Below are 25952 nucleotides of genomic sequence, written 5' to 3' on the forward strand. Positions count from 1 at the left end.
TTCATACAACCTAGTAATTCAGATACAATAAGAGAAAGTGGACACAAACTGCAGTCTTATAAGAGAAGCTTTTTCATATTAATGAGTTTCCATTTGCCAATAATTCTGTCATTTGTAACTTGAATCATTCATCACCCCTGCAAATGGTTCTTTCAAGACATTATTTGCAATTTTGTCTTGTGTTTTTGTCCTTGATGTTGTGAAAATGACCGTCTACTGTTACAGGAATGAAAAGAGATCTCATTCAAACATCTTTTGTGTTTCCACTTTCAGTGAAAAATGTTTTTCAAACCTGCAGCTGGTTATTTCTGCAGGAGTTCCCACTTATATTCAGGTTTGATTGACATTTTGAAATGGCAGCTTTTCATGAAAAGCTGTTAACTTGTAGAATTTGGTTATGGTACTAAGACAGACTGACTTTGTTCTACTGTTGGGGCCTGTCCAACCTAAACACAACCCTGCATCTGAATTTAATAGTGCTACTCAGCACAGGGAGTGTGAGCTTTTTTCTTTTTTCATTTTTCTTTTCTGTTTTTTTAACACTGTTGCTTCTGATGTGTTTTTGAACCTGACCTGATAAGTACTCATCCTGATAGCTTCTCTGTCAGTAATTGGATTAATTGCCATTCCCCTTTCTCCATCTCCTGGGCTAGCTTGCAGAAGCTAGGTTGTGTTGTAATTTCAGTGATGGAATATATTTTCATTTTACATGATTAAAATAAGTGGGAAGTGTATTTTTAATGACTGTACAAATACTACAATGTCTGTCTTAAAATAGGAATTACTAACTGCAGCCTTTATTAGTGTTTATTTTTGAAATTTTGGGTATGAAGAAAAGCTTATGGTAGAAACATTTTTTCTGAGCATTGATTACTGATGCAATTTCTAGTCAAAAACTGAGAAAGCAATATACAACACAAATAATCTGCTGTCGACTTTGAGTTGATCTTTAATATTATGCCAGAATGTTGAAAGTAGGAAAGAGAGAGACATTATGCAAAATCAGTTTCCCTGTGTGTTTCTTGCCAAGCTTCTAAATAAGGATATAAAGTACCCATATACATTAGCTGGGAAGGAAAAGGAGTATTTTTAACTTTGAAAGAGATTACTATTTATGTAAGGGAATTGAAAAAAAGTAGAGCTGCAAGCATCCCAGCATCTGTCACTGGATGGATGGATTTACTCGAGTGTGAGAAGTAAAACACGGGAAGATATTTGGGGTTTTCCACAGGTTATTGTTACAGTCCTGTAAATTTGTGTGATTTTATTTGGGAGCATTTAAATCTTGTTTTCTAAAGACGTGAATAAGAGTGCAATTGATTACAAGTAATTGTAAGTTAATTAACTGTATACCACAGTTAGAGTTTCTGATCAACTGTTCTTTTAACTGCTTAACCGCTTTTATAAAACCTTCCCTATAGATTTGCACCTGCCCATGGTGATAGACAAATTGATACATTCATCTGACCCTCTGCCACTGTAGTTGGTTCAGGGTGCTGAGACGGTAATGTGAAATATGTCCTGCTTTTGTCTCCTGGGATGTTTGTGATCTGGCACTGGGACAGCCACATTTTAGTTAATATTAAAAACCATGGGACTTCTTGTGGTGAAATAAAATATGACTTGCTCCATCCTTTTCTTTGAAATTATCTAGACTAAGTGGAAGTGAATGTTTTCTCAGGTGTCTGTTCTGTAGTTTCTAAATTTTAAAATGAATTTTAGATCCCCAACCAGAAGATAAACTTTATTGATGAACCAATGTTTACAGTTCTGTTCTGTAATATTTTGTGAATGCTTGTGAGCTTCACGTGAATGTTCAAAGTAAAAGCATTCTAGTTGCCACCAGCCATTACTGTTAAGAGCTAATATGTGCCCCCACATCTTCCTGCCAGCAAAGGCGGGATACATGGGTACAAGCTTTTTGGTATACCCTTAAGGTCACTGTGAAATAGTAGACGAATTGAATTAAATGGCGAACTGCCCACTGACTTCAAATGGAGCCAGGATTTTGCCCTTTAACTCAATCAAGCCCTAAAGGCAAGCAGATTTCATTCTTAAACAGCCCTGATGTGGCAGTGCTTCAAAGGAAAGTTGAGCTGTTGTAAAGTTGGACCCAAACAATGCAAAATGCAGAGGGAAGTACTGGGACCTTGAGCTCTGCTTGGAAGTACTGGGGCTACAGGTAAATGGCTGCTGTCCCATTGGATACAGTGGAACATGATTACCCTCTTGGGATGCTGTCTGCCATGCCATTTGCTATAGAAATACATTCTCTTCATGTATTATTGATTGCAAATAAGCATTTTTCATGTAAAAATAATTAGAATGCAAGGAACAGGTGAGACTAACCAATCTGTGTTGCTTCACACTTATTCCCATGCATAGTAGCACAGGCTGGATTTTTTTTATAACAGGTTGGATTTTTTTTATAACACCTCAGCAATAGTACTTAAAACTTAAAATTGGTTGGGTTTTTTTTTAAATTGCAAATTGAGTGGTAACTTTTTCTGATATTCCTTCTGTAGCAATCTGTGGTAAAATTTCAGTAATGCGTATGGTCATTTCATGTGACATCTTTTTTTTAAAGTAAGTATGTAAAGACAGAATGTTTATCAAATTAAGGACTGAGACACTAGTGATTTGCAGTCACAGAAATCTTGGCTTGCAAGTTAAAATTTTAATGAAAAATATTAGTTTCAGCCAGGCAAGCGTACCTTTAGTGTCTTCAAACTCATTTGTTTTACAAGAACAAGTGTTGCTCTTATTTGTAGTAGTTTAAGTACTGTATGTTATATTACAGAGCAAAATAAAAATTCTTCAGTGAACCTGGACTTTTTCCAGGGTTGACATATATGTCTGGGTGGAGGAATTAAGTAGCCTTGTTGCTTTTCCTCTCATTAATTGTTTTCAGTGATGGTACTTAATTTCAATTTTACTTCCTCAGCTTGTACAGAAGCATGCTGTGAATGCAAATTTTCATACCTGTTTGCTCCCTTAAGATTAGCATAAATTTAGACATCACAAGACCTCTGAGTAGGTGGGTTGATCATCTGGACAATCTTTGTAAATATTAAACCACTCCCCCTCTGTTTGAGTGTTTTTTCTTCAGCCTTTATTCCTGCTGTATAGTTGTCCATCATTTTACTTCAATTTGTCTGATGGATATAATGAGCTGGAGGGGGGGAGTAAAGGAAATGTTAATTTTATGTCCTCTTAAATTTCTGTCTCTTTGGTGAAAGAAGTCAGTGACAAATCCATTTATTCCTAAATGATAGATAAAGGCTACTTTTAATCCTAATTAAGGCTGTTCTAAAGCAATGTTCCTGATCATGCTCTCAGTCCTGTCTTTTTAGAAAGTGTAAGTTGTCAGTGGCCTCTTCCTCTGCAACTGTTTCTCTATAAAGTGCTGTAGTAAAGCTGTGCTGATGGATGTTATGTATATATGTTATGATGAATTAATATCTGAGGGGTATCTCAGGTAAATCTGGTCCTGCCATAGCTTTTCCTTGCTTACCTTAGGGCCATTGTTAGAAATACTTAATTCTGAGTAGTGCTGTTACAGGACCCATGCATTTTGCTGGAAGATCTTATAATTGTGGATAAGAAGGGTAATGGTGCAGTTATTGGCTTGAACTGTGTGCAAAATAGAATGTCCATGCTCTTTATTTTCACAGCATTCCTTCCCTCTGTGTGCATGTCATTAGAGTGTCCTTCTCTTTTATCACATCCTGAGATCTGATCCAGCATTGCTATTACTAGGTACCATATAATTTCCCAGCTCTATTTAAGAAGGCATTATGCTTCTTCCACAATCTTTTCTAAAAAGCTAGTGTCCCAAGTAAATGGCATATCTTAATGTGTTGTTGGGATTAGTTTTTCAGGGCTTTGGGAAAAAGTTTGCTAAGGCTTCTATTTCTTGGAGTGTCTGCATCCTGAGTGAGATACCTTTCAGAATATGTTTTTTTTTCCCATGAATGTGTTTTTTGCCTGCTTTTCTTGTCCCTTAATAGGACAAATAGAAAATAGATTAATATATAAACTCTTTAAAGATATGAATGCTTTCTGAAACCATTGAACCAGTTGAAAATAAGAGTAAATTCTAGGCAAATGCAATAGTCTTCTGAAAATGGCAGCATGGATTTATATGTCTGGCATCTGTAGAGACCGAAGGCTGCAACGGACTGTATTACAACACTCTTGTATGTGACAAAGGAATTTTGTTGCTGAAATTTCAGTTTGCTGTGTAATAAGTGTTTCATAGCAAACTTTTTTGTGCTTGTTTTGTGTTAGTAGCTATTGAAAATGTTCTAAAGCTGCAGCTCTCCAAGAGAACTCTTTCACTGATTGTGACTTAAAGATAGGATTTCAAATGAAGAAAATGCGTATTTTAGCACAATGAGGTGTAGCATGTGCAGAAGGAAAAAGGAAGAAATTAAACTTTCTTGAAAAACCTGATGAGATATCCGTTTATTTTCTGAAGCTTTAGAATTGAATGATGGAGAAGACTGAGAGTATGTAAAGAACATATCTGTGCATAAGGCATTATAAAGAACCTAGTTGTAGCTTGTTTGTTCCTAGTACAAATTTCAAAATGGCTGCTGGAGCTAGAAGCATGTTGTCTTCTGTTGAGAAACATTTTCAAGTGGAAGTAATTATTTATCTTACTTGATGTGCCATCATCTATGTGCAATTCTCTCTTTCATTTTCCTAACTTACCTGTTTTTCAATATACTTTGGACCAGTTTTCCATACCTCACACTTAAAGGTCTTTGCTATGCATATAACTTGAACCACTTGGATGTTTGTTTCCAGTTCTTTTTTAGATGTATACATGATATAATAAAAATGTGTTCCTCATAAATCCTACCTAACTTAAAAGGAGAGAAAGAAACCAAACCAAAACAGCAGAGATAGACAAAGAAACAAAAAACCCCACCAACCCCCAAATCAAAGTACAAGCCACTTTAAATTTTTTCACATACCTTGTTTTACAATAACAGTATCTTAGGAATATACTTGACTGAAACAATACTTGAGTGAAAGAGTGTTGGAGGCATTTGTCCTATTTAATTGTACATGTGAGGTGGTCTGGTTGATGTTGCTAGAAGAGCAACAGGAGAGTTTGGGAATGAGTTTTTGAAGACACTTTTCCACTGTTAGGATTTGACTGAGTATTAAATAGTTTCATTTTCCAACTTCTTGTCCAGACCTTAAATCTGTTAGTCTGAGGGAACAGCCTAGTTGCATCCAAATCTTGATTCCTACTTGAAAAAACTTATGGAGGAGGGCAGACTAATTTTTATCAATGAACTGATGTCATCACTTCCTCTGGAAGAGAATATAACGGGTTCAGTTACAGCACTTTTTTTACTCCTGCTGTAATAAGACAATGGTTCAATGAGAAATGGTTATTAGCTCAGAATATCCTTTACTTTAGAAGCTGTGATTTATTTTGTACTGATACATGGACAGCTGAAAGCAAAGATACAAAAACATTTGTAAGCTGTCCCTGGTTCAAGCAATCAGCAAACACAGCAATCAATGCATGAACATCATAAAATATTGGAGAAGCAAAATGTGTCCTGTTTGCTTCTGGGTAATGATGCTTGGGTTGTAGTCAGGAAATGAAGAATTGTGATCCTTTCTGGTTCATTTACTTCTTTTTTAGTTAAGGAGAAATCACTAAGTTCTTGTGGGTTTGATTTGTCATCTGTGAAACTGGGACTGTTTTCAGGTACCTATACTGAAGTAGTGTGAAGTTTAAAGGTTCTGCAATATGTGTGTGACTGTGGCAGGGGAGGCTATTACTATTCTAATTTTAGAATAGCCTAGCAAAACCAGCACTTTTTCTGTAAGCATATATCTCCCAGAAGCTCTGTCACCTACAGGTCAAAGTAGTCTGAGTCAAGTACACCAAAACCAAAAGTCACCACTTTGTATCTCTGCAGTACCAGCTATGCCTTTTCTGCCACTGCAAGTCTGGAAGAAGTTGAGTACTTCTGATGTCTTATTAAGTGACTTCAGAGTTTTTGAGAATGCACTACTCTTAACATGCAGATTTTCTAGACTCTTAGGAGCTACATTTTCCTCTTCATATTCTTGACTGCCTGTGTTTTTAAAGACTGAAAAATAGAGTAGTTTTCTTAAACTTTTCCTCTAATGGACGTTCATATTTTTGTTTTCCTCAAACTTGTCTTTGGTTTTGCAATCATATAAAAAGCTAATTATTATTCCAAGTCTACTGGTCTATCCATCATAGAAGTGTGTATTTGTGGAATTGCCTTTGAACCTTAGGTGAAACACACCAAATTTTTGTGTGGCCAAGACTTGCATCCTCTGTTATATCTCTATCTGGAGATAAATCTGCAGTTTGGGAATGGCATTAGCTGTCCATGTAACCTCTTTTTGCAGGGGAGGGATGATGTTTCTTGGGCTAGTTAGTGATGACAAGTCTCCAGACAAGCTGTCTTCTCCATCACAACAGTATTTGAATTAGCTCCACTCTTTGCATTATCTTACCCAGCCAGGCGCTTTAGAAATCACTACAAGACTTGCATTTGAGCTTCTTTGCCAATCTTTGTGTGTTCCAGAAGAGGAAGATTTGCCATAGCTGATCTAAGGTGTCTCAGTTATCTAATTTTCTGTCAGAGCAACTGCTAACTTGTGTGAGGATTCATCGAAAGCTTGATGCCCTAATCTGGGTTGTTTAGAACACCTGTCATTTGGTGTTCTTAAAATACAAATTCCCTACCAAAAAAACCCACTTAATAGCAATTTATTTTTTCATATTTAAAAATTCTGGATTATTTTAGTGTAACTAATAATTTGCTGAAGCTGACACCCATTGAACAATCCTGTCTAATATTTGATTGATCCATCTGCTACCTCATCTCTTAACTCCCAGTGCTACAAAGCACAGATAAAACTGCTACTGGACTTCTGCCCTTAATTAATGTAAAGGGACATCAGCCAGTGATTTCAAGGGAGCCTTGATTTTGGAAGTTGTAAGTCATCTGCAAGCGGTGAGAGGCAGACATAAGTGCTGCAAAATCAGAGGTGATTTTAGTTCCTCTCTTGCTCAGTGATATACCAGCTTGGAGTTGTAAATGTTTGTACAAATGGAGAACTCTATTCCCCTCACTATTTACAAATGTTATTAAAACTGAGCCAGTAGTTGCTTTTTGGACAAAAAATTTTTATAATTAGAATCCATAATGATACCGGATTTTAAAATTGTTTTTCAGAGTTTCTAAAGTATTAGGTCCTAATTTTTCAAGTACATAATTTTGAACTTTATTCTTATGTTTTGCCAAGCTTGTCTAGAACTTTTAGATTAATTATAAAAGAAAAGATTTTTCAAGGGAAATAGAGGTCAGTTTTTCAAATGAATGATGCTGTGATCAGATTACAGATTTGCAGTGAATATATTCATATATACAATAGTTAAAAGCTCTGACTTGGTAAGTATCTTGTAAACTTTATAAGTTTGTAATAGTAATGCTAATATTATTTACAGATTTTACATTAGCGTATGCCTAAAAAAACTTTATTCCAAACATTTTTCTAAATTAGTTGCACTACAAAATTATGTATTATTTTACGCATTTGCAAATACTGTATTTTTTTGATGTTTTAAAGAAGGCTGCTGAAGGAATTTCCAGATCCCGAATATAAGTAAGGACTATGTTATAAGGGCACAAATCACAGTTTCTGTTAGGGATGGTGGTAAAATAAGTGTTCTTGCTGTTTTCACATAGGGGTAATACATGTGGTGTTCTTGTTTGTGCCATTTTAGTGGTTCATTTTGATTCCTCACTTTTTATATTATGCTAATTTCATTAGCAGTAACAATCCTATACTGTCAATGGTGATGGTGGTTCTGAAATGTTGCTTGGTTTTTGAGAATGACAGAAATGTTTGTGTTCTTGTTCACTTGTTAAAATTGTTATTGAGCACATTTTAGTGCTGACACATTAGCACAAGTAATTTACTATTGAGACCTGTCAACTTTTCAGCCTCCTATGTGCAAACACTTTGTTAGTGCTATATATGTATTATGAAAAGTGCTAAATACGTTTTAATGCAAATTTTGCTAAGCTTAGTGCAGAACACATTTCTGAAAAGTCATAAGCTTGCTATATCGTAGTGATTTTTTTGCCAATTGCTTACTTTTTTTCTTTAAATATAACTTGCTGTTATATGTAATGAGTGGTGCTGAAATTGCTTTCATTTATCAAAGATGTGAATGACACAATCGATTCTTATGTACTCTGCCTGTCAAATCCATAACTGCTGCTAACTGAGCTAACTTCTGTTTTTCCACATGTTTCTTGGTTTTCTGTCAGCTTTCAGTCTTCCACGGGTCATTCAGTAAACACTACTCTGACTGACTTTTGAGTTGCCATATGTCAATCACACTTACTTTCTCTGCTTTTTAGTAAGCAGAGAAAATAAGCTTGCTTTATTTGAGTTTGGCTGTCTTCTGCAGGCCAGTGTCTTGCATTCTGTTTCATTCCTAGCTCATTTTTGCTTTTAGCTAGGCCATGGAAGAGCTTGAGGATCAAGGGGGAAGGAGTGTCTGATCAGAGTAAAGGAGAAGCCAAATAGAAGAGAAAGAGATAGTAACACGATTTGCGTGAGTTCTTTAAGCATATTCAATTTGAGCTGATCTACTTAAAAAAAGATGGGGACCTGGGGAAAGGTTGAGTGAAGTTGGAGTTCCTAAAAGCTTTTTTCAGCAAGCATTTTCAGGAGGTAGTGTCACCTTAAATAAAAACTTTTTTTTTTTTCTTTTTAATTGTATCTTGACTGTTTTTAAATAGTCACTAATTCTGTGGGGTTTGGGACTAAAAAAACTGCTAAATGTCATTTTTTGGCATCTACATTTTTTCCTAATGAGGGGATGGATGTGTTGTCCTATTAAATACATTCTTGGTGCGTTGCTGGTATGAGTAACCTGATGTAGCTGTTGCTAAGTGTGCAATACTAAATTTGAGAAAAGCAGTAAGAAGTTTCTTATATGAGATATCTATGAGTTTGTTATATGAGACAACAAAATATGCATCAGCTGTACTAATCTTCCCTTTATAGAAAATACCCTTAAATTAATTATGAGTTTTGTTGTAGTTTTAAATAATATTTTAAGTACCACATTCCTCATTAGAGATGGAGGAGAGGAACCCCAACATGTCTTCAGTAGAGCTGGAAGAAGCATGTGTATTTGTGTAGCCTCTTGCCAAGCTCCTCACATCCGCTGGGCACTTGCTTTGCTGTGAGTAGGGCTGGTGAGAACTCTACCCAGGAGCTGCTGTTCCTCACCCATCTGCTGCAGGGCCATACATGGTCACTGACTTCAGACTAAACAAAGCTCCCACAGATGACCACACTCACCTGAGCTTTGTAACTTCTATCTTCTTCCTCTGTTAGAGCAATCTTTCTTTTTTCCTTCTCTTATCCTTCAGCAATCTTCAGGAAAATCTTCAACTGAATTCAACTATTCACCTATAGTGTGATCTATAAAGCTCCATTCCTGATGGTCTTTGCTTTATCTTTCTGTAGTTTTGGAGGATATCCCCTATATTTGTAGACCTTTAAGAGCTCCAAAATACATATTTGGATTTAAAATGAGATGCAAGGCTTTCCACCAGTAGTAATTTGGATTTTTGCCTTTGCTATTTATTGGCAAAAATGTCCCTCTGAAGTCTCCAGGAATTATATAGTTGATTACAATTGTAATTTGTATTGCTGCTCCTTAGTCACTTAAGCACTGGAGAAAACTTGTACCTGCTCTGGAAAGGGGAAGATGTTTTTGGGTATGCATAATTTTCTGCTAACTTGTTCATGTCACAGAAGCTAATTTAGAAATAAGATGTGTCAGTGATGGGACTGAATTTGTGTAACAAGCTTGGCAGTATTACTGCTTCTTTTAGGACACAAGCACAAGTAAATATAAGTTTAATTCCAGCAATTTGCAAGTGACTCAAAGCATTTACATGATAAACTGGTGCATTTTTGTTTTCTTACTTTTTTTAAATGTTAGGGCTGAAAGGCTTTGGTTTTGTTTTTACCATTTTCTTTGAAAATCTAAATCCATTTCTTTCTCCTGGGATATTTCAGTAATAGCAATATGCTGTTAAAATAAACAGAATTTGGAGTTTTGAAACAAGAAATGAATCAGAGTTAAGTACATAGGATAACAATTTATCCTATAACAATATAACATTTGGAGAAACCACAAATAATCTTCAAAAGAAATTCAAAAGGAGTTAAATCCTTTTATCAAACATCAGATGGATACGCTTGTGTTCTTAGACTCTAACTGGAAGGGATTTTCCAGAGGATGTTAGAGATGAAAACCACAATTCTGAACTTTCCAACTTTTCCACCTGATGTGTAAGGTATACTTTTCATTTTTTTTTCTGCTTCTGGACATGAAAAGGTGCTTCTCCTTAAACTATTTCTGTTACTTTAGTCCTGCTGTACTTAAGGGTTTGTCATTAATGCATTTTACTTTTGTGGTTTAACAAGCATTTGAAATGAAGCTGATTGTATATAGGTTACAGCACTAGTAACGTTTTTCCATTTTTTAAATTTTGAAACACATTGCCAAGGATTGAATATCTGTAAAATAATATATTTTTGAACTTTGCTTAGGATGTGTTGTCCCACCTAATTTCTCTTTCAGTAAAAGTCATTCAGTTTGCACAGTTATGCCACTCTTTAAAGAAAAAAATAGTATTTTTTCAAGAGGCATGTTGACTGGTCGCACATGCCAATATTAAAATTCATGGATACAGAAGTTAATAGAAGGTACCAACAAAATAATGTTTTATGAAGTGTTAGAAGTCTTTCAGGACTCAATCTGACAGGAAAAAAAAGATTAAATTGTATTTACTTAATTGAAGGCTGACTTTTGGATTCAAAGGACAAGTGAGGTATAACTTGATCAAAACCCAAAATAGTTTGTCTGGCACACAGCTCAGTCTTATTTAAACTGAATATTGATCTTGTTATAGTACTGTAATTTTGAGCCTGGGTCAACAACCTGCAGGTTGCTGCCCAGGCTTGAGAGCTCATCCCCTCCCCACTGCTTTCTAACCAGCATCATTAGGTCATGTCTGCACTACATTTGTAGGCTCTGCAGGGTACAAATAATTCCTGCTTGACTGTGTTGGAAAGTGCCTTGCTTGGCTCTTGGGTGTTTTAAAATAATAATGAGGCACAGGCTGATTGTGCCGATATCTACATTAATGTTTGTAAATGGAGAACAATTATTTCAGAATTGGTGTGCGTTGCAGAAGAACACGCAGCAATTCAAGCTGTGTGAATTTTAAGCTGTTGGAATTTCTTTCAGATACATATGCAATCATACCATCCTTTGTGAAATTATGATTTAATAGGGAACCAGGAAAACGTTACTGAAAGCATTTTAATTATGTGTATTATTTTTGGTGTTGTGTGGAGGTTTAGTGTTGTGGGGTTTTTTGGAGTTGCCAAAGGTAAAGAGCTTGGAGTTGTAATTCACTTGCAAGTAAAAGCCGCCCATTCTAGTCTAGCACTGGTAATCTAGTGGTGAGGCAAAGTTACTGTGCTGATCCACCATCCATGCTCATGCACATTGGCCAAGTACAGCCTCCAGGCTTCGTGTGAGCACTGGCTCTTTGATGTGATAAATTTGCCATGCTGATGACTAATGTATTTTTACAGTGTCTGTACTGGTGCACTGCTAGAAATAACTGAGCTGAGAGGCTGTTTAAAATACTGCCTTCCTTTTGTGTACATCGACAGGTTTTTCAAACTGCAAAAGGGATTTCAGTTACAACTGAGGGAGCACCATCTCAAGGAAGAGATAGGTTTTTAGTAATGTTAATTATTTCCAGCGGGTGTTTGTAACTTTTGAAACTGAGTGAAACAAGAATCGTTGTTCTCTGCTGCATACCATATAGCAAGAAAAGATAGCTGAAGTATTGGGACATAATGATAGAACAAAACTATCATGTGCAAAATAGACAGGTGTTCCTAAACACTATTCTTCAGGAGTAAACATTTTGTGCCATGATTGATGAAATTATATGCAATCAAGTTATATTGTTTGTTAGGGTTTTTAGTATAGGTTTGCCTAATGGTTGTTTTGAAATGTGCGAATTTTTTTTCTGGTAATTTTAACAAGTTTGCCACGGACTAATCTGAGCACTAATTGTGACCAGAGATCTAAATAGCTGCCCTTGATTTTCTTCCATGTTCATGAATGTAAGTTATATTTGGGATACTCTTTATAAAAATATTCGAGAAATATAATGTTGGAATTTCATTTACTGATTGACAGTTCTTTACTGTAATGGTTTCAGTTGATCGAGTAATTTTCTGCATCTTTTTTCTGTGGCTCACTTGGTAACTCCTTAAAAAACAAATACTGAAATATGGTTACAGTTCCTAACACTTAGGACAGATTAATTTTTATAGTCCTCCCGACAAAAAGCTCAAACCAAACAAATGTGTAAGTTCTTGCTAATACTATTTTTGAAGCAAGGTGGCTTTGTTTTCTGGAGAGTGATGATAAACTAAAGTTTGCAGTTTTGCACTGGACCTCTCACAGTTTGTGGCAAGCCCTTTATTTCCGCTGGCCTTAGTTTCCGTAAATTGGGAGTATCAATCCTTTTGGAGATCATATAAAATTGTCTTTTGCTTCAAATCTACTATTACACTGAATATTTTAATGGCAGCCATTTCTGAGTATCCTTTTAGTAAAACTTTATATTTGGCCAGTAAATTCAAGATGATGTTTCAATGTCAAATCAAAGGAAGTGCTCCTACTTGTTAGACATCACTGTGATAGTACCTTGTGTGCTTGGCTCTGAGCTAAAAGGCTGCACTGAACAGTTTTAGCAGGGACACCCTCATTCATTGTATTGAGAGTCAGTGCTATTGTGAAAGTGTTTTATTTAGAAGGATTTGCAGGTGATCAGCTGATACAATGATCAGTAGTGTGTGGAGGGATTTTCAGAGACTGTGCAACATCAAGTTCTGCATTGTCTTGCTTTGAAAGCAGCCTGGCATTTTAGACTTGTGCTTTACTTGTTCAGGTTTTATTCTGATGCACTTAATGCAATGGTTCATCATTCCTGTCTTTACAAACCTGCTGTAGGGAGTGAGGAACAGGATATGTGTGTGCTTCTAGTGTCTGACTTACTTGATACCACCCCAGTGCATATAAATAGTGCACAGAAGTGTATTGCATCATCTAACCTCTGATATTTGAGCAGATCATTAAAACTGTTGGAAGAGTGGAAAACACACTATACTTTAAACCTTTCTGAAGTGTAAGCTTTGGGCAGTTGGAAGTCTTGGTAGTGGTATTGAGATAATAATGGTTTTAACTACTTTTAGAAATTAAATGTAGAACATTTCTCTGTGCCTTCTTTTCGTGTAAAGAGGGGTGTAAAAATTCCTTCGTTATAGCTAAAGAAAGATGGAGCTGCATCTTGGGAGGCAGGTTTGCCATCTGGAAGGTTTTCCTGACTTTTACAACTTAACATCACTCACTTGCTAAATGTACCTTACTTCAGTGAGGTACTGGTAGCTTAGGGACTGTTTTATGCTTATCCTGTTCTGTCACATCTGCCTGTTCACTTTATCTGTGCCTTCACATATGTGCTGTCATGTCCACTCCAAGTCACATGACTCTTACTTGTTGGAGCAATAAAGAACAACTTGTGAATGTCTTGTTTTGGGTTTTTAATGATGACTGTCCAAGACTGTCCAACAGAAATAAAGTTAAGATGCAAGTCATCTTTGAGAGACCTGAGAAATTTTTGTCTTCTTGACAAGAGAAAGAGACTGTTAAGTACTATAGTTTTTTTCAAGATGTGTATTTTGTGTTTCATGAATTTTGCAGAAACTATTGGAATCACAAACTCAGGTCTTCAGATAAATACCAATGGTGCATTTGAAAATGAAGCGCTGTGAGCACTGCTGTTTCTTCCATTAGCAGAGATATTTTAGGATGCTTAGCTTTTGGTTGTGACAGATCCTTTCCTTGATTTTCGGGGAATACAGTAGACTGAATTCCTATCTAGGTTCACCTTCTGTAGGCTGGAAATAAAGCTTCTGCTGAATCAAGTCTCTTCCAAAGAGCTCCTTAGAAAGTTTAAACCAGATTAATGTATTTCCTTCTTTGCTACATCCTATGCTAGAAGGCATTGTCGAGGCAGTGACTCTTTTGAATCATGTTGTTCCTACTGAAGAGTCATCATCATCATCTTAAGGAATGAATCTGAAACTTGGGGAAGCAGCAGTCTGCACTTCCCTTTGCCATGGACTCTATATTCAGAGCAGTTGTCTAGAACAAGATGTTTTTTTTCAAGGAGGTCAAGAACTGCTGCTGTTAATAGAATTTGTTAATATTACTTGTGAAACTGTATCATAATCAACTTGCTAGTACTTTTGATTCAGTAGCCTTCCCTACCAGCAGAAGGAAGTTGTCTTCTGCATTTTTTTTCTCCTTATGCCTTCCTTCATCATAATGAAAAAAAGTTTTTAATACAATCTTTATCTTCCAGTGAACCTCAAATAAAGCATTTAGTGTAAAACCTAGCCCAGTGTTTGGCAGCTGTACTTGGCAAAGAAGAGAAGATGTGGTTGTTGTTTCTGGACATTTAATTTTGGTTCTAATGCTGTGTTATATAAATGCATTTCTTGCATGACTGTGCATGTGAGCTGGAAGCCTCTAGCTCTAGTATATTATGTGGCTGATGCCAGGAGGAAGAGGGAAAATATTCCTCATTAAGAGAAGCTACATCTTCAGTAAGTCAGAAAAATGAAACGTAAGGAAACCTAAGACTTCTTTTGAGGGTGTGGGGTTTTTTGCTTGTCTTTTTATTCAAAAAAGAAGCTATTATGTTGCAGTAGCAATGCATTAGTAAGTAGAAACTGATGTTTGATCTGCCAAGTGTACGTGCAAGCTTTGTGGTTATGAGACGAAGGATGTGTGTTAATGCCAGTATTTGTGCATGTACATGGTGTTTTGCATGCAAAATTAATATAGGAAGAGTCATATTGGCAAAATGAGCTTTGTGTTTGTAACTAACTTTATTATATATCACATCATGAAAATGCATCCCATTACCATCACCTGAAATAGGGAGCTATGACATGCATTGCCTGAAGTCTTACGACTGCCCCAGTTATTAACCACTGCATAATCAACTACCAGCATTAGTAGATTGGGATTGATGCTATTGGCATGTTAAATTTAACTATGAAATCTTTAAAAGATCTGAATGGCTTAGAATGTAAAACAAAGTAATGGATGAAGTGTTTGGTGCCTTGGCTTGGATCCAGCTTGATGTCCTAAATGAATGCATCGTGAAACCACAACAGATCAACCCAGATTTACATGAGTGATGCAGAAGAGCCCTGAAGCTAAGCCAACATAGTGATTGAATTAGCTCCTGCATTTAGAGAGGCTTCTCCCTCCAGGTCAGACTTCTAAGCACTGATGGGCTTGTGTGGGGAACTCGCAGTTACAGACTGAAGTATGCCTGCATTTGGAAGGAAAAGAAATCTTAGAGCTTGAGAACTTTTAACTTTAACAAGTGTGACTGATTTTTGTTTTAGGGGGAAACGGGGGAAACACTGTGAACATTTCCATTAGTAGTGCTTTGGTCAAGGACCTGCCAATCTTCCCAGAAATATCTGTTCAAAATTTGAAACATTTTGTTGCCATGGGGTTGATAAGTCCCTTATGTATTGCCCACCTTCATGCAGTGCACGGCTTTTTCATTTCGTAAATAACTCCACTGTAGTGTGATGCTCATAAATGGAACTATTTTGCAAATATCTGTGTATACTGGTGCAAAAGTACAGCATTTGTGATCTCTACTTTATTTTTAATAAACTGATTTTATAGGTATGTCGGATTAAAGACAAGACATGATGGATGGACCAGAAGCATTACTCTTTTTGAGTAATCATGTTTTTTACAGAGTTTTGTTTTTACAAGATGCCGGGAAATTGTTATTAAAGAGCAATACCAGGATGTGAAGTGTGTATTTATTATAGAGATTTGTATCATGGCAAAGATGTTTGAAAGAGATATTGGGGACATTTTAAAAAATATATTCTACAATTCATATTTTTATCTGGTACCTTCACATAAGATATTGTTAAGTTCCAGCAGCTATTTTATTGATGTTAGTGCTATATGCAGTTCCCGTTTATGTACACTTCAATACTTCGGTAACCAGATATCTCTATTTTTGTTTCTCAGCATGATGTATCACAGACTTTGCTCAAAGCAACTCTGGACAGTGTGGTTGAAGAGTGTGTCAGCTTTGTAGGAGTTGATATTAACATCTGCTCAGAAATACTATTAAGGTGAGTGAAACATTTTCCTATTCCAGTAATTACATGGCTCTGGATCACAGAGTCTCTGTTTAGTCTGCCATCTGACTCAAGCTCAGCTGGAGCAAATGGCTCTTGTGTTAAACTTCCAATTACATAAAAATGACACAGTAAGACAGTATTTCACTGAATCATTAAGAGTCAGGTTTTAAGGATATGTGTGATTCTCCAGGGTAAAACTATGTTTCAGAGAAAAACAGGTATTTAAAAATTTTCAGCCAACACTGCAATTTTCTAAAATGTGACATAAGTAATATGTATTTTTACATGGAGAAAGGTATTTTCAAATGTACTTTGTCTCTTAGAAGGTATTTTTATAGGTACTTCTAAGTGGAACCGGTTGTAAAACTTGGGCAAGGAAAGGAGAAAAGGAAAGATTTAAGGGGAAACTTGAAAAATGTATTCCTTTTTACTGTTTGTTTTTTTATTAAGTAGTTATGCCATGTTTACTTGAAGAATGTTCTGGACTTTATTTTTCAGGGTTAGAAACTGAAAGCTCATTCTCTCTTGAGTGTGTAGAATTCAGTGTTGTTTAGACTCTCAGAAAAGTAAAAGTTCTGCTTTCATCCTCCATAGTAGGAGGGGAAGGAAAAGAATGTTCATAATTTTCTGTCCATATTCTTCCCTAATATTACTGTCCATAATCAGTAATGAAAATTATATTAGGTGAAAGTTAGGAAAAATGCATTCTTGATAGCACTATATTTTAGTTTTTTAGCCCCTTAGAATCTTTCTCAAAAACATCTTTCCATATTTTCTAAGAGACTCTCTTCCTATTCTTTTTGGTTTTCCACTTCCATGTTCTTTCTCTGCGTGTCCAGCCCCTGCCCAGCCCCTGATTTTTTCTGTCTTACATGCTTTTGGATTTAGATCAGCTTTTAGGAAGAAAGCAAGTGGAAAGCAAGGTACCGTAATGACAAATGAAGCTTTCATTCATAGAATCAACAGAATAGAATCATAGAATAAGCTGAGTCTGAAGGAACAGCTATATTGTCCACTTCAGCAGGAAGCATCAGCCTGAGATGCTACTGTTTCTCCACAAAACTGAATGTGGGGTAACCCTGTCCAGACAGGGCTACAGGTGGTAACCATATTGTGTAAGTATTTTGTGTGGTCTAATTAACCTGGCTTACAATTGTTCAAGTTTGCTGTTCTGTGTAGATGAAGTCTTAAGTTTCCTTCAGACATCCAGTTTATGAGATTGTAACCCTAGCTAGATCACAGCCGGAGCAGAGCTTTCTGTGTGTGATTTCTGATGCGTCAAATACACTTCTTGATACATAGTACACAGGGAGGGGATGACAGTGCTACAGTATTTCATTAATCTGCTGAGTATTGTGCTTGAAAGTCTTGAGATCATCAGTGGAAAATTCTGTCAATTCTGTCAATACTGTGTAATGTTCCTTTTTCACTGTAAACAAGCTGGATTTCTCAATGTTTCTTAGAAATTTTTGAAGAAAATTCCATTCCTAATTATTAATATTCTGTCTGTGGTTAAAGGTGTGTCCCTCTAATTTCATTCTGAGCTTTCATCAACTTTGGACTATTTTTTTAACTTTTGCTTGAGCATGAGAATAAAGGAAAGATTTTTTTCTTTTTTCCCCCGGAGATTTTATGACTCTTCTGGGTTTGCTGGTGGTGTTTTTCTAGAATCAGTTCATGCCATTCCACAAACAGATCACTGCTGCTGCTGACTTAAAGCAATGGCATCAGATAGATAGAGCCTAGTGGGTGACATTTCCTTCACTAGTGCCATGTGTAAGTCCCCATGAGAGCTCTTCTCTCTCTTTTTATGATTAACATACTCCACACACAGAAAGTTTTACTCACATTTACATACAGAAAATGTGCTGCAAACCCACAGCTTCCTGAAGGAGCCTGACTAACCTATGTCGCAGGTAAGTTCTTGGCCAGGTCCATGTTGCCCTCAGAACAAGTCATGCAGCCTGTTCCCAGCTGCTTTTTATTTCAAGAAGAGCTCAGAAAAAAGAAACAAGCTTTGTGGATCAGTTCAACTGCTTGATGAAGGCAAGCTGCTCCCAGCCGCCCTCCTCCTAGGTAGCAGACGTGAGCCCTTCATGTGCAAGGCAAGGTGTTCCAGTACCATTGGACGGGCTGAGAGAGGGCTGTTCTTACAGGAACAATTCATCTGTTCTGAACCCTCCTCCCACACTGTTTCCTGAAGAGGGCAGCTGGGGGCAGGCCATAAGACATGACAAATTGAATTGGCATTACGGAAATAGCCAACAGATCATAAATTACACGTCCCTGGCTTACTACTTAGGCATGTACAGAACTGGATCGCTGTGCTAAGTTTTCTTGACTTGAGTGGATTCCCTCCACAGAACTAAGAGAAGGGATCCCCCTTTTTCAGACAATGCCTTTGGTCTGGGAGTCTATTTGCTAATTTCTTAGCAGTTTTAAAGTTTTATAAACCAGATTTTCTATAGGAATGTGCATCCTAGTAATGGATAGTACTTGCAATAGTGACTGTTCAATGGTAATAAAAGTATTTTGTAAATTTTCTCTTAGACACATTGCAGGACTGAATACTAACAGGGCTAAAAATATAATTGAATGGCGAGAGAAGAACGGACCATTTATAAACCGAGAACAGCTCAAAGAAGTTAAAGGTTTGGGTCCCAAAACCTTCCAACAATGTGCTGGCTTCATCAGATTCAATCAAGAATATATAAAGACTTTTTGCAGGTAATAGAGATTTTAACTGTTCTGAATAGATTGTCTAAAATAGAATGAGAAGACTTCCCCCTTTTCTGTTTTGTATTTATGCTTGAGACTCAAGGAATCCTAGACCACTAGGTGCTGTGAAAGACAACAAATTAACTTGTTACTGTCCATAGTTGAAGATAGTTTTCCCCCTGAATAGTCATGGCTTGTTAGCCTAGTCCTCTTAGTCAGGGTTTTGATAAATATGTAAGTTTAAGTAAAAATTTTGCCACTGAATTGGTAAAAAAAAATTGTCATGCAGCAGTGTTGTGATCTGAGATATTAAAACTTTAGTCTTGCTTTTCGGCATAGTACAGAGAGATCTGAAAATTAACTAATTTAATATGGTGAAGATTATTCTGCAGAACTTAGTGGTGGTAAACTAGTGCAGATTTTTGGAGTTTCGGTTTCGTTACATGGAGAGAGGAAGTTGAGTATCTGCCTAGAACGTACTGTGTCTATATTATATTCCTGTGCCTGGTGAGTGGGATGTGACTGTCTTCTGTCTGAAATATGTGAGGCTTTTCCCCAAGTCCAGTTTGTCAACAGTACATCATCTTCTTCGCTGTCATCTCATTCCCTGATTCTGTACCAAGTCTTTTACTCTTTCAGCCATTCATAGCGCTCCTCTTGACCTTTCTACAACTGGAAATGCCCTTTCTAGCACAATGTCTGTTCTCCTGTCTTTTCTCTTATATCTTTCCAAAACAAAGAACTAAGAAAGGGCATGGCAGCAGCTCCATCCCCACGCTTTTGCCATTGGCTCTTCTCAAAAAAATATTTTCCTGGGAAGCACACGCTATGTTTTAGCCAGGGCAGTGCTCAGAAGCAACACTGTATTCCCAGTTGCTGCTGGCCGAACAGCACACACGTAACTTCCAGGCAGGACGTGGGCACATGGGGACTGGCTTTCTGCCCAGGTGGAAGGTGTACAGATTGGTTGCCCATCTGGCAGGGAGGCATAGGCTGCAGGCCAAATGGTGCTGGCTGTAAGCACCAGAAGACCAAAGAGATTGCTTCCAAAGCTCTCTATGATTGATAGGTCTTACCTTGTACAGATCTGTTCTAGTTTCTCTAGGTTATGCTGCAATACAACCAATAAAAAAAAGGTTGATGGCTTCCCACCACCCCCCAAATGTTCACTGGTGAAACGTGAACATTGTTTTGGGCTTTTTTTAACCTTCCTGGAACACAATTCTGAAGTTAGTCAGATTCTGTAAAACTTGGGAACGCTATATAACCTGAGAAATGGTTTTTAACGCCAAAGTAAAGCTCTAACACCACTGTCTCTACAACACTTCTTTTGGGTCCAGCTGACCTAACCAGAGGCTTTTGAAATGAACGTTGAGGTTTCATTTTTATCCTTTCTAATCACTATGTGAAATAATTTTTATGCTTTTTATGTGAAATTTAACAAATAGTGGTTATTTTAAAAATTGATATGGAAAGAGGAAAATATGTTTACATTTCTGCCAGCAGCTGATGAGTGGAGCCCAAAATGCCACTGCTAGTTTCAGGTCCTCCAATGCATTCTCTTTTGTCCTCCAAAAGCAGGAACCACTTGTGATTTAGGAAAAAAAAACCAAAGAGGCATGAAAGGAGCATTTGCAGTAGGAGTAATTTTGATGCCTTTAATGTGTCCTGATACATTTTTTTGTTTGAGGACTTCAGGGAAAAAAATATGTTGGTTTTGTGTGTGGACACTGGACCAGGATGATCTTCATTGAAAATGACTTGTCCATTTTTGATTTCTGGCAGTAATAAGAAAAATGAACTTCAAAGTCGTGCACTTTTGACTAAAGCAGGTGCACTGGGTAAAAAGAAGAGTAAACTAACATCATGTGCCTCACAACAGCCCAATCCTTTGGACCAAACTTGCATTCATCCAGAGTCTTACAACATTGCAATGAGGTAAGTGATGGGAAAGCTTTTGAACCATTGACGCCATCAATTTTTAAAACAAAAGTACTGATTTTTCTGACAACAGCCTGCTCAGTCTTTTGAGGCAAGGATATTTATATTGCTTTAAACTTTCACCCCTGTCTTCAAGAAGAAGGAATGCTGCACGTATATGTGAGCACATGTCATTACTATGGGCCATTAAAATTAAATGTTGATATTGCAAGATCTAATGAAGATGTATATACAAGTTCCCAAAAACACTAATAGTATGATTGTTTTACTAAGTGGCTAAAAGAGGAGAATGGTTTTTGTGTATGTCAGAAAAAAGTAATTAGGAATCCATGTGTGCCTCTGAAATACTGCTATAAGCTGTGATCTTTTCTATCAGCAGCCCTGGTTGAAATTGAACTCTGCTTTTCAGAAAACATCTGCTACCATAAATAGGCACATATTTATTTTTCAACCAAATTTTACTGAACGGGTTCTTTTCTTAAAAAGTACTGAAGCTAGTTTCACTAGTAGCCAGTTGCTTTAAGGTTCCTATGATTTCTGTTGAGAATATTATGCCTGGACAAACAAACTTCTGCTTCCTATTTTATAAACAAAACCATCTTTAAACCTCAAGGAGAGATGCAGAATTTCTGACTTCACAAAGCTTGACTTGACCTAAAAAGTCATACAGGACATTGCATTTTTAAGACACCTTCCCTTTAGCGTGTACTCTGTTCTCCCTTCCTATCCATAGGTCTCCATGTTTTCCTTCTGCTAGGCATGTAGTGAATTTTTGTTTCCATCCTCTCCCTGCCACAGTTGATTCTTCTTTGCCTGGTTCTAGGACCCACTGTTCAATTTCCTGGTAGAGTCTATTGCAGTTGTGCAGTGTGTAGATAACTTTGGTTTCTTCTTTTCCATGACCACTTCCCTTTTTTCCTTACGCATCAACATTTGTTGCAAAGTCCCTGCCCTGTGTACCTGTGGGAAAAAAAACGACAGTCAAGGTCCTCATCTTAAAGATCTCTTGTTTGGCAGGTGGTTTTTAGGGTGTACAGCTTGGTCACCCTAACTGAAAATGAATCAATGTAAGTCAGTCAATATGAAAAACAAAAATGAATTGGTTATTCAAAAATAATTTTGATTTTCAATATTGAATTTCATTCAATTTAAATTTCAAGAACTTGGATTTTAGTTTTTATCTTTCCAGCCCTGGTGCATTAATAGTATCGTTAGTAAAGTGTCGCAATGCTACCTACCTACCAGGCTTGCTTAAAGCCTGATGTGGACAGATTGTGTTAGAGAGCAGAGAAGTATATGCAGTTAATGGTGGAATACTACAGGAATTTCCCTACATACAATATTTTCACAAGGGTTGGTCAGAAAATAAAGAATTGTGACTTTGTTTCCAAAGCAGCACAGGTGGCTTTTATATATGAAGTGGTGAGTGGAATTATTACTATATAGGGTCGAACAGATATTCACATACGCCTAAATTGTATCATTTTGGTAGATATCACAGATCATATAATTGTGGTTTGAAATTTGACTGGGAACACATCACTAACGCTATTTAACAAATAACGGAATAAAAGATTAATGAGCACAATTTTTACATTTCAGTCAAGACAGTGGTTTGAGTCCTAGGCTTGTGCACGTTTCAGCAAGGGGACTGGCACGTATTGCACAGCCAGCACTGCTTAGAAGGTGCCTTGCTGAGTCTTAAAAATGTGCAAAGCTTCAGACTCAGATTTCGATTGCATCTAAGCCAGTGCAGAAGTTTTACTGCTGAAGATCAGTATTAATCTATCTCATCATCTCTCTTTGGATAATGCAAGTATTTTACAGCAGATTTCCAGCAGTGCCATTTTCTAGTCTCTGTTTCTCACCAAATACTTTGTCATCCTAGACAGAATTTTCAGATGAAGTATTTAGGTTGACATCCATCTATGACATCCAAATGCCTGTCATAGATATAGTACCATACAGAACTTTGTTGTGGGATGTTTTTTTGGTTTTGGTTTTTTTCCCTATGCAAAAGAATATAAGTTGATTACAAAGCAAATATGAAACAACAATTACAATATCTGCTAATGAAACACCAAAAACTAATAAGCATAGCATCTCTCTCTGTACTAATTGTATCAGTCTTTTCTTCATCCTTTTGGCTTTCTCTGTTGTCTTTTTACATTTTAGTACTTCTACACGTGGTATGATAGGGGGTAAAAAAAGTCTCTAAGTGCTTTCTGTGAATGTACTTTATGGACAACAGTATTTGTATTTTTCTCTTGTTTCCTTGAAAGTGTAATTAATATGAAGGTGCTAACTTTCATGATGTAGATTGTGTGACTGTGCAGCAACTTGATATCAAAAAGTAGTGTGGAGAAGGGGGCAAATATCTTTAATGTTTTTTCATGGCAAATAGCTGTTTTGAGAAAAGAAAATACAGCTCTGCAGCAAACTGACAAAAGCCAAGATGTGTAGTAATAAAAATTGACACTGATGACATAAGGGCTAAATATAAACCAGACATCCTCCCCTCAAGCAACTAATGCTATAATTTAGTAATGATTATATATTTTAAATTACTTTTCAAAAAAAGCATATGGGTTGCTAAGTTTCTCAGAACTTACGAAAACAGCTTTCCAAATCTTTTTTCCTCCCTGATTATGAATTAGGAAAAAATTTACTAGGTATTCAGACTGCCTGGAGGGTTCAGTCCAAAGCTTATCAGAGCTGTTGGCAAGTTTTGCTGACAGGCAGTGGATGGGACTGGGCTTGTAATTCCTTTTTGCTGAGCCTATGTTCATGAGAAAGCTTTTGAGAGCCTGAAGATCAAATCATGTTTCATGGTGTTGGTTGGAGGTGTCGTATGGAAATTGGCCAATAACTGAAAGTCTTTCTAGAATGCTAGAATTAAACTAGTTTAAAACCTAATTGATAATTCTTATAACTTAAAATAAAATGCATGAGAAAAATTGAAACTGTTAGATGTAGGTTAGAATTAGTATTTAATAATAAAGTTTTTTAAATAATACATCCTAAAGAGTTCTGTGGCTCTAGTGCTCTCACAGTATTTATTCTTTTTCTGCGCTTACACTGAACTGTCAGGGAGTGTGTCAAGTTCACAGGTGGATCTGTGCTGCTCAAGGGCAGAATTGTCTTGAATATGAACAGATTTGATCAAAAATCCAGTATTTACATACCTCTTACCATGAAAATTAAAATGTGTGGAATAGCTGTTACATAAGTCAATCATAAAGGCTTCTTCAAGCAATGCCTACCACATCTTGCTGTAGAAAGTAGTTTCTGAAAGTTTTATTGGATTAAAAGTTTTCATGGAAAATTGCATTTATTTTTAAATTAAATAAGATGGTGATTTTTATCCACCGCTTATAGCCAAATTACCCAAAGGCAGCAGTCTACATTGCAGATTTATGACATGCAAAATTATCAGGTTTTAAAACAATGTTTTTGAGGGATAGAAATTTACCAAAATTTGAAACCACTAATTTTCTTTTTCAGGACTATTTTGTAGCTTGAAAAGCCAATCCATTAAAGAAAAATATGGTTAAAAGAATTACTCCCAAGTGGTGACTTTGGTTGCCAAACTTCAGGCTGGAGCCAATTTTTAGGGCTGATTTAGAAAAATAGGGGTTTTATAATGGAAACACTGATGTAATCTTTACTACAGTGGCACAAATGGTGCTGGTATGATTGATTTATGACATTTAAGCATCTTAACTTAAAATCTGTACAATTTCTGTAAAATAATTGGAAAATATCCTACTAGTGATTTAACACACTCTGCAGAAGACCAAAGCGTTTTGGTTTCATGGTTTCCACACTGTCAAAGCTTGGCTTTGTCGTGTGCAGTGATCAAGCTTACAAACACCTCTAAATATTATGAATCGGAATTTCCAAAAAGCTAAATAAAAACCTCAAAACTTTATAGACAGCCCATTTTCCTGCAAAGCAGAACCGTGTTTTAAGTTTTTGAAAAGTCTATATGTGAAAACCAGTTTATAGTGGCAGAATCTTCTACATACAATTAATACAATATGTAGAGTATATCCAATTTCTTGGTATGTGTTGTAAAAGAATTGGTAGGAAAACCAAGGAAACATTTAGGAAGTCCCCAGAAGTTACAACCAGGTTATGCTTATAAACCAAAATGTTGGAAAGAAAATGCAGTGTTTTTTCTTTGTTCTATCAGTCTGATGGGTGCAGTTGGTTTCATGTGACTGAATTTTCACATTTGCTGACTTTTTTATTTAAATCTCATTAAAATGCTTTTTGCAAAAGGTTGGCACTCAGAATGACTGTTTGCTGCTCACAGATTGCAGCATCTGGCAGACAGGTTGTATTTTAGCCTGACCTAGAAATACAAATTTTTGCCAATGTAAAAGATCTAAAGTTGTGGCTTGGAATAACAGAGGTGAGGATCTTCCTTGGCTAATTCCCCAGGTTTAGGACTTTGCCTGGTAGAGACCAGTCCTGCTTACTCTGATTGGTTGTGTCTTAACAGAAGTTTTTGACATACTGGGCAGAGTCACTTGGAGTGAAGATTCATGTCTTGCCATTCTCTGTGTATTGATAATGGTGCTTGATATCTTCAGCAGGAATTCAAAGTCCCAGGGGAATTCAGCAAGTTCTCATTCATGGGCTTTTTCTTCACTGAAACAAAACACTTCCATTAGGTGCTCATTTCAGCAAGGTGTTTTTGTTGATAACAGTTTATATTCCATTATAGGCCAATCAGTCATATTTCAAATATCCCTGCTGTTTCTGGTACTCCACATGGGTGGATGTAATAGCTGCCCATAGTATCTCATTTGCTGTGCTGGTAAGCTGCATTTGCTGGCTTTGAAGGCAAATACTGGCACATAAGAAAATGCAAAAGAAAAACTGTTGATGAGGCCACTAAAAGA

The 25952-nt window shown here is 36.6% G+C and overlaps 1 protein-coding gene across 2 annotated transcripts in view; it reads left to right on the forward strand.

The window, feature by feature from the left end:
• The window catches only part of SRBD1 (S1 RNA binding domain 1), a 124171-nt gene that overhangs the window by 89481 nt on the left and 8738 nt on the right, over nt 1-25952 (forward strand). The window contains exons 19-21 of one of the 2 annotated variants that reach the window (XM_084202457.1): nt 16268-16374; nt 18934-19110; nt 20887-21039. In XM_084202457.1, the coding sequence (XP_084058583.1) occupies nt 16268-16374; nt 18934-19110; nt 20887-21039 (437 nt within the window). The remainder of the gene's footprint in view (nt 1-16267; nt 16375-18933; nt 19111-20886; nt 21040-25952) is intronic. The other variant, XM_084202458.1, reaches the window with a different exon arrangement.

This window comes from Fringilla coelebs, assembly GCF_963513975.1.
Source record: "Fringilla coelebs genome assembly, chromosome: 3".
Taxonomy (NCBI): Eukaryota; Metazoa; Chordata; class Aves; order Passeriformes; family Fringillidae; genus Fringilla; species Fringilla coelebs.